At 36.2% G+C, this 9,668-nt stretch overlaps 1 protein-coding gene across 1 annotated transcript; it reads left to right on the top strand.

Annotated features, from left to right (window-relative positions):
* Positions 1-2,542: 2,542 nt before the first annotated feature.
* On the top strand, positions 2,543-9,445 carry LOC110916196. Its single transcript, XM_022160952.2, has 6 exons — positions 2,543-2,820; positions 2,899-2,994; positions 4,990-5,030; positions 7,451-7,568; positions 7,640-7,720; positions 9,169-9,445. The coding sequence occupies exons 1-6, from the start codon at positions 2,620-2,622 to the stop codon at positions 9,223-9,225; spliced, it is 594 nt and encodes a 197-aa protein (XP_022016644.1). The 5' UTR covers positions 2,543-2,619; the 3' UTR covers positions 9,226-9,445.
* Positions 9,446-9,668: the final 223 nt, after the last annotated feature.

The raw sequence follows: 9,668 nt of genomic DNA, 5'->3' as shown, positions 1-9,668 counted from the left end.
GGCGGAAGGTGTAATGGTCATAATTCTCCAAAAGTCCTTTTGCTTCTTGAGAAGTTACAAATCTTGACTTCTCAAATTTGCCTTTTTACAATACAAACCACAAGTTCTAAAAGGACTTGTGGGTTTGCCAAACACTATAGTCATAGCTTATTAACTTATAAAAGTTAAAAAGTTAAAAGGAGGTGGAAAAAAAGGAATCCCAAACACCCTCTAAGTGACTATAGATTCATTTTTTACTAGACAATCCTAGAATTTTGTAATATTTTAGAATTTATAGTTTACCTGGGAACAATATATTTACATTGGGATTTAAAAAAAAAATATTATCTTATTATTTACCGATTGGGGTCCAATTTTGTACCGGTCCCAGGTTGAGACCAGACAAATTATTAATTTTATCAAGGTTATTAATTTATTAAGTATTACATTATACAGAGGTTGTATTGTAGTTTCCCCTATATTAATTGGCAAATATACTTTCCCTCACATTGCTATTACTCAGTTTGCTTCTTATATTTGGTCGATCACAAATACAAACTTGCAGGGTTATCAACGTGTTATCCTTCAGGTAATTTACAACCCACGGTTAGAAACGTGTCATTTATCGAGCAACATGTTTCAATATGTATTTTTTTTTTTCTTGGTAACACCACACACCCTAAATATCTTTCTATGTCATCATCCATTTGTTAAAAGTTTTCGGAAAAAAAAGGAGGAAACAAATAAGCATAACCAGTAAGGACGCCTTAAAATCATCGCCCAAATTATACTAACCACCACCAACTACAGGTAGGGTTGTTCACGAATCGAAATGAACCGAGTGTTTTTTCAGCTGAGCCAAATTCAAACGAACATCCAACGTTTTTCGAGCGAGTATCCAGCGTCATATAACAAAAGAGGCAAGTGGCGATAGGGGTGTTAGTTTTTAGAGTAAAGTGCAGTTTTCTTCCCTGAGGTTTCGTCCAAATAGAACACATAACAAATATAAATGTAACAAATAACAATGAATAAAAAAACACTTAGTTAGTTCTATCAAGATCACATGAGCGGGAAGATGAATCGTCGACCGATTGAAGCAATATCGAAAGTTCGGAATTGAATGAGCCGCTTGAAGCAAAACCCTGGCGAGTTGGCGTCTTAGCGAATGGCGATGGAGAAATCGAATAATGATGGCCGATGAGAGGTTTTGATTAGGCTTATGTACTTCTAAATCAGTTACGGTTACAAACCGAACCAAATATTCAAACTTTTATTGGGTTCACTTTTCGGTTTTAACCTAATAATAAACATTTCAGTTATAAAAAATAATACTGTTTCGATCATATTGAAAGCCTCAAACATGTCATCTATTAAAACATATTATAACCCATATTTTAATTTTGACTATTATGAAATATGTCTTACAAATAGTAAAGTTATTGGTTGGATCTACGGAGGGTGGGATATAGACAAACTTTACCTCTATCTATATGGATAAAGAGGCCGGTTCCAAGAAGACCCCCGGCTTGAAACCAAACATCAAGCAAACAATGCGAACTACAAATATAACAATAGGAATCCACCAATCACAAAATAAGTGGTAACAAACTAACATAGTAGAATAGACACAGCTATAACCCCTAAAGCAACACATATATATACACACACAAAAGATGATAAACACACGTAAAGTCCACCTGAAAAGTATGAAATATTAACCCATAACCCAAAAGGCTCAGGCACCTCATTACTCTCTACTAAAAATCCTTAACTTTAATCTTACGTTTCCACGAACTCTTATCCCGGATCATGTCCTAAAAAGGTGTAACTCTAACAAATCTTGCCTAATCCTGGACCATGTGAATCAAACAGGTAAATAATATAATTAGATGAGTAAATTATGAAAATCATCCCTGAGGTTTGAGTATGTTTGCCAGTTTCATCCAAAATAACTTTTTTGTACCATATTGCCCTTCACCTATAGGATTTTTTTGCCATTTTCACCAAAACATCTAATTTGCTTTGCTTTTTCTATGAGACATTTGGATGAAAATGAAAAAAAGATCCCACATCTTAGGAACAATTTTGACAAAAAAAATTAGACATTTGGATCAAAATGACAAAAATTCTGAAAAGTAAAGGATAATATTGTAAAAAAAAAATTGTTTTGAATGAAACTGATAAACATGCTCAAACCTCAAAGATGATTTTGACAATTTACTCTAATTAGATTTTATTCCATTAAATCTATATTTCAAACTACCCTGTTAAAGAATTACATCTTTCTTTAACTTTTTTTTTTTTAAATAACAATCTTTTACACTTAAACAACTACAACGGCATCATTTTTACGAAGACAAAACATAATATCCGTTTAGCTTAGTAAGAAAATAAGTTTTGCTAAAGCAATTATTAATTATTAAAAAATAATATAAAAAAATAGTTTTGTTGTCACAAATATCTTATCAACGTTTTATTCAAAAAAGAATTATAAAAAATAATATAAAAAAATAGTTTTGTTGTCACAAATATCTTATCAACGTTCGATTATATTTATATTTCATCAAAACATACCCTGAATCTAATTCGATAGCAAACGGTTTGCATAGCTCCGACAGACGGAAAACTGCACCGGCAACCATGGCTCCAGACATCGAGGAAGCAGAACCGCTAGCCAACACCGCCACCACCAGTTCACCAAACAACCCGATAGTCAAACCTAAATCCGACCCGGTACTCGCTACCTGTCGGTGTTTCAGCTTCGTCACTGTTGTCGCTTCGCTTCTTTGCATTATCGCTAATGTGTTTTCAGCCATCCGATCCTTCAGAAATGGATATGATGTACGCCCTTGATCCGTTTCCTTTTTCTTTTTTTCTAGATAGTGATACATCTGTTGCTATAATCGTGTGATTTTGCAGATATTTGATGGCATTTTTCGGTGTTATGCTGTGGTGATTGCGGTTTTTGTGATTGTTGCTGAGACGGAGTGGTCGTTTGTTACTAAATTCTGGAAGGTTTGTTTGTTTGTCTCTATTTGTTTATTTATTATTAATTGAATGATTGCATACTAAACCCTAACGATATAACAGTATATATATGAATAGTTAAGCACTCATTGAGTCAGAAAGTTAGGAGTGTCATTGGTCACATTGCCGGTATGAATTATTATTGGGCATTGGGTTATGGTTTAGATTGATAAAATCCAATTTGCCTTTTGGTAAAAGTCAGTGTTGTCAATAGCGATGAGAGGCGTTGCTATCGTGCGCTTCGTAGCAGTGCGACCTTATCTCACAATTTGATGGTTAGTGACTCCATAGCGGGATTTTTTTCTCTTTTTTTTTGTTTTTGTTTTAATATAACCAGTGATGTCAATTAGGTTTTTTTTTTTGTTTTAATATAATGATATACGGAACAGAATGTTGCGCGATCAAGAAAACACAAGCGCGTAAGCTTGAGATAGCAGAGATGAGAATGTTGAGGTGGATGTGTGGGCACACTAGGTTAGACATGATAAGAAATCAGGTTTTTAAGGATAGATTAGGGGTAGCTAGTATATCAGATAAGATACGGGAGGGGAGGTTGAGATGGTTTGGGCTTGTCAGGAGGAGACAAATGACGACCACAGTTAGAACTGTGGAAACTCTTACTGTGGAGGGAAAGAGGAGTAGAGGTCGACCGAAACTAACTTGGGAGGAGCAGATTAGAAAGGATTTGATAGACTTGCACCTCTCTGAGGATATGGTCGAGGATAGGTGTTTGTGGAGATGTAGGATTAGAGTTAAGGACTTTTAGGAGAGTGGTATGGTAGGTATTGGAGTCTTGTCTTAGGAGCCTAGTCTTTTTTTGGTGGCCTATGCATGTTATCGCTTGCTGGTGTGTGTATATATTGTGTAATTCTTTTATTTTATGCGTTCTCACCTATTTCTTGTATGCTAGTTTTAAAAAGTTTTCTTGGTACCCTATGGTATCTTGTGTGTTTAGTGTAGCTATTTGCCTTTTTATGTTTCATTTGACTCTTATGGTTGGGTGTGTCTTTGGAGCTGGGGGTCTCATCGGAAGCAGTGTCTTTATCCCCTGCGATAGAGGTAAGGCTTGCCTACATCCCACCCTCCCCAGACCCTACCAATAGCTTTGCCATGAGTGGGATTATACTGGGTATGATTGATTGATTGATTCCGTTTTAATATAAATAGCATATTTAGATGAAATATAACGCCCCGCTTGCGGTATGCGCATATAATGTGTATATGTGTGGGCGCTCGGGGGGTAAACGTGGAAGTGCACTAATTTTAACGTTATTTTACTAATTTCGTGAAAATAACGTTGAAAGAGGGGGATGGTTAATCATGCATCATGTGGTGGCGTTGATAGCCGAAAGACAAGGGGGTACATGCACTAATCGGCAGTTGTCTCAATTGCTGAGTGTTATGTGCCTTATGTCCAAGGCTTGATGCAAAACTACTATCGAGCCGGGGGTCTCACTGGAAGCAACCTCTCTATTCCTACGGGCATGGTTGTAAAAATCCCGATTAGGTGCCGATTAATCCCGATTAATCCCCATTAATTCCGATTAATACCCGATTAATCCCGATTAACCGCTAGTCCCCACCCCGCCGCCCGACTAGCGACTAGCGATTACTACAACACTGCCTACGGGGTAGAGCTAAGACTGTCTACATCTTACCCTCCTGAGACCCTACCTTAGATTTGCTATTGGTGGGATTTACTGAGTATGATGATGATGATTTAGATGAAATATACATGTAAAAGCAACGTATTTTGATAACATTTACATATAAAATATTTATTAAGTTTTCTTCTAGTGTATCGCTAAACATGGAATAGTGCCCGCTATTTAATCTCTCGTTCGCTATTCGCTACTGACAACTATGGGTAAAGTTCTATTGTTTTTAGCAGTTAATTTCAATATGGTATTGCTATGTTGTTGGAGCTTTACCGATATGAGTTTACCCAATGTACTGATTTAATCTTCATTTGATGTGTTTCAGGTACTGGAGTATTGGGCTGGCAGAGGCATGCTGCAAATTTTGTAAGCTAGTTTTACATGTACTGTACCTTTTGATGCATTTCATATACTGTCGTAGCTCCACATTGCTTGAATCAAGTTATGTTTCTACCCTATAATTTTACCTAATTTTGATGAAAAAACATATTAAAAGCTTGAACTCCTGGTTGCATTTCTTTCGTCTCATAATGCAAACCCGAACCACTTTAACGGTGCTCACATCAAGGATGTGTGCACAAAAGTCAGTTTCAGTGGCTGTGTGTGTTAATGCGGCATGCGTTATTTACAAAATAAAAATTCTTCAAATTGTAAAACCCGTGCTCCTTTATGTGTGCTTATTTGGTTAATGGATGTTTTCTTGCAAAGGCCCTTGTGAAATCAAGTATTCTATTGTCCTTAATTTTACAAGCATACCTGTTTAGAAATTTTTATCATTCTTTTAGTTTTTAAGCTCTTACCCTTCATCAAAGGGGCTAGATTGGTTTCACTTTTGTGTACCTATTTGGTTAATGGCATAGTTGTCAATAGCGAGCGTAGCGATCGCGGTAGCGCGCTACGTAGCGTATAGGTCTAGTCTCACTATTAGGGTTGTAGCGATAGATAGCGATAGTTTATTTATTTTTATTGGTTTTTTTAATATAAATAGCAATTAAATATAGCTATAAAATAGCTGGATTTTAGGTTTTTGTTAAATATACATGTAAAATAGCATATACCAGGCTATTTTTTATATAATATACATATAAAATTTTAATTTTTTTTTTCTAGTGTATAGCTATTTATAAAATAGCCGCCCGCTATTTACCGGTATTCGCTATCTAGCATATAAGTACCTAATCGCTATTTGTCGCTATTCGCCACTAACAACTATGGTTAATGGATGTTCCCTTCTTTTAAGATCCACTTAGACCATCAGTAAAAACAACCATTTGTCTACATGGTGTTTATGTGTTTATTTAGCGTACTAAACAAGTGTTCCAAGTAAAAGGGAGTGCTGATTGGGAGATGAAAGAGTATATATACATAGGGGCGCGATAGAAATTCAATATTATGTTGAGAACCGTGAGAAGTGCATAAGCACCACACATGTATATAGCGCTTAAATGAAAAGGCTTAAAAATGGTTTACCTATAATGCGCTTAAATGAAAAGGCTTAAAAAATGGTTTACCTATAATAAATAGTACAAGGGTACAAGCGGTTCTCGCAGTTTGTTAACACATACATAGCAAAGAACCGCGATAACTGCATAAACACATGTACCTATTGCTTTACTTCTGAATTTGTGATGCATAAAGCGTTTATGTAACTGCATAACTGTCACTCTTTCCCCCCCACGTCAGATCCACCTAGGCGCCACGTCATATGGGGGGCTTTAAAACCTATCTCTTTAACTTGCATGCAATGGTTTAAAGCCCCCTTTATTAAACAAAATTAAAAAAAATTATTGGTTGAAAAGAGGTGGACCCCACCTGCACACCCCTTTTTGGCTCTTTAGCACACTGGCGGAAGGGCTATAGCCATAGTTATCAAAAGCGCTCGCCTGTTGCGCCTAGGCGCAATTTTCAGACGAGGCGCAACCATGCCGCTTTGCGCCGTCAAAGGCGCACTTCTAGTAAGTTTCCGGCCGAAAACAACTTTCCGGTGACTTTTCCGGCCAGATTCTTGTCAGTTTCCGGCGAACTTTTTGCAAAATGATGCTAAATTTCGTCTGGAACAGATCTCCGGTTGTGGGTTCATCACCGGAGGGGAGAAAGAAGAAGACGAAGAGTGAAAAAGAAGACACCTAAAAAGCTTCCTTTTAAAGCTGTTTTGCAGAAAATTTTGGCACTGTTTACTGTTTGACCTTACCTTTGCAGTGTTTGACCTTACCTTTGCAGTCACTTTTGCAGAAAAGACTATTTCAATAGTAAAACAAAATTCATTTTTCTTTTAACATATTTTAAATTACCATAGCAAGTACACAGATTATCTTAAATCGTTTTTTAACTAATTGGATGATTTTAAAATCTTATTATATTAGTTCTATAATATATTTATAGAGTAATGTTAGTTTTATATACCTACAAGATATATTTATTATTTTTTCAATACATAATATATTGTAATTATTTTTCTTTTAAGTTCGCTTTTTTTTTTCTCAGGCCCTCGCTTTTTTTTGCGCTTTGCGCGTAGGCCCTAGGCGATGCCTATGCGCCTTGAGTGCGCCTAGCGCATTTGATAACTATGGCTATAGCGCCACCCTCTTAACAGCGGTGGTATAGTAGTTGCCGCCCTAGGGCACCCCCCCCCCCCCAAACACTATATCTTGTCATCACTACGTACAAGTGCTTATGTGCTTCTCGCGTTCTCTACTTAAGTTTGCTTCATACTGAACTCGCCTCTCTATATATAATGTCATGATACAATATCTCATGGAAGTTATGTGGTTCTGTTTCTATTTCAGTGTTGCTGTTATGACAAGAGCATATCCTGATACATACGCGGAGCGACACGAGATTCTTCTTCTACAAGACATAGCCAGTTACACGCTCCTCGCTTGTGGCTTGATTTATGTTGTTTCAGTAAGTCAAATATACATCGTATCAATTTGTAAGCTGATTGATGCTCCATTCTGAATTTGAGAAATATGTAGGGAGTCCTCTGTCTTGGTTTTCTCAAACGGGCTCGCCAAAACAAAGAAGTTTCAGCACAGCAAGCCGTTAAAGATCTGCAGGTAAGCAGATCATGTTAATAACCTAAAGGGATGGCAAAAATACCCGAGCCCGACGGGTATACCCAAAACCCAACACAAATGGGACGGGTATACCCGATACCCGACGGGTATTGGGCCGGGTATCGGATTAGTTTTGAAAATTTTCGCAGGTATGGGTCGGGTACGGGATTAGGTGATACCCGACCTGATTACCCGAAACCACATACCTGTTTACCTAAACTATATACCCGATCATATACTTGAATTTTTTAATTTATAAATTTATTTTTCGTTAACCCTTGTCTATTAGTGATTTATTTTAGTATGTTCCTAATATGAAAAAAAAAATTTCTTTTATTATATAATATATTTGATAATAATATATATATTTTGTATGTTGTGAAGTATATGCATATAAGTTATAAGTATTGTAAAGTTATTATTAATTCATGATAAAACTTGTATGTATGTAATGTACATTTTTAATTTATAATAGTTGTATAAATAAAACTATAGAGTTAAATGCCATTTTAGTCCCTGTGGTTTGGGTTATTTTGCCAGTTTAGTCCAAAGGTTTCATTTTTCGCCTGTGGGTCCAAAAAGGTTTCACCATTGCCATTTTAGTCCACTGGGTTAGCTTCATCCATTTTTCTGTTAACGAGAAGGGCAATTCGGTCATTCTATATGGCCGAATTGACCTTCTAGTTAACAAAAAAAATGGACGAAGTTAACCCAGTGGACTAAAATGGAAACGGTGAAACCAATTTGGACCACAGGCGAAAAATGAAACCTTTGGACTAAACTGCCAAAATGTCCCCAACCACAGGGACTAAAATGGCATTTAACTCAATATTATATAATAATTATAATAGCAAAAAGTTGGATTTGGAAATCCCAACGTATATCTTTTAACAAACTAATGGGTATACCCGACAGGTATTACTCGACGGGTATGGGACACGATTTTATAACCGGGTATGGGTATGGGATTACTAATACCCGACCCATTGCCATCCCTAATAACCTTGTAAATTGATTGTTTCATTTGTGTCGAAAACTAGTACAATTAGCATCTGCTTTTCATTACTCTAATTTTGAATTGACAATTATGATTTATGACCCGTTTATCGGTTTGGGTTGTGTTTTTTACTTTTATCTCTGATGGGTCAAACAAGTTGAAAATCATCCAAAGATTATTTAACTGTATAAAATACAGTTAATCTGTTTACTGGAAAAAAATAATAGTTTGTTTTTGCAGTAACATAGTTTTTGATTTCATTAAAAAGTGTTTTGTGGTTCGTACCAATCCAACCGGACAAGTACCGATACTAAATAATTAACCGGTTACCCAATCCGTCCGACCCACACATACCACCTCTAATCTTATATTTGCAAATTATTGACATCAATAATTGGAAAACGAAGTTTCCATGATATGAAACAAGTTTTTTCTGATCTGAACATGTTAGGAACTTGAGCGACGCCGAGCTGAACTTGAAGCACTGCTGATCGTTGATACCCCATGATGCAGATATCAAACCAAAAACGCGCGACTATTATGCTATAACTATAATGAAGTAAAGTGAGTGACTTTGTTATTTCCTTGGTTTTGGTTGTATGAAAACTGAATTTGAATCTGTTAGTGCTTATTTCTGATGATTGCAGGATGTAATTAGCATTTTTTTGATGCTAGGAATTGTTTGTATTTATTCCATTTACCTTTTAAATTTTGTTAAAGTTATGTCATTGGCCTTGGAAATTTTGAATCACCTTGCAATTGGTGTCAAATTTAAGCTACAGATTATATATATATTTGTCAGTAAAGTAATCTACCTGGTAGCGAGGGCATTGCCAATGACTTGGGGATGCTGAAAACTTCCTTGACCTAACGTGGGTTGGATATTGCGCCACGTGTTGACTAGAGACCATAATGCTCTTGCAAAATTGCTGTAGACTAATAAATGATCCG

Source organism: Helianthus annuus, chromosome 16 (genome assembly GCF_002127325.2).
Source record: "Helianthus annuus cultivar XRQ/B chromosome 16, HanXRQr2.0-SUNRISE, whole genome shotgun sequence".
Classification (NCBI taxonomy): domain Eukaryota; kingdom Viridiplantae; phylum Streptophyta; class Magnoliopsida; order Asterales; family Asteraceae; genus Helianthus; species Helianthus annuus.
This window is presented reverse-complemented; position numbering and strand designations above follow the sequence as displayed.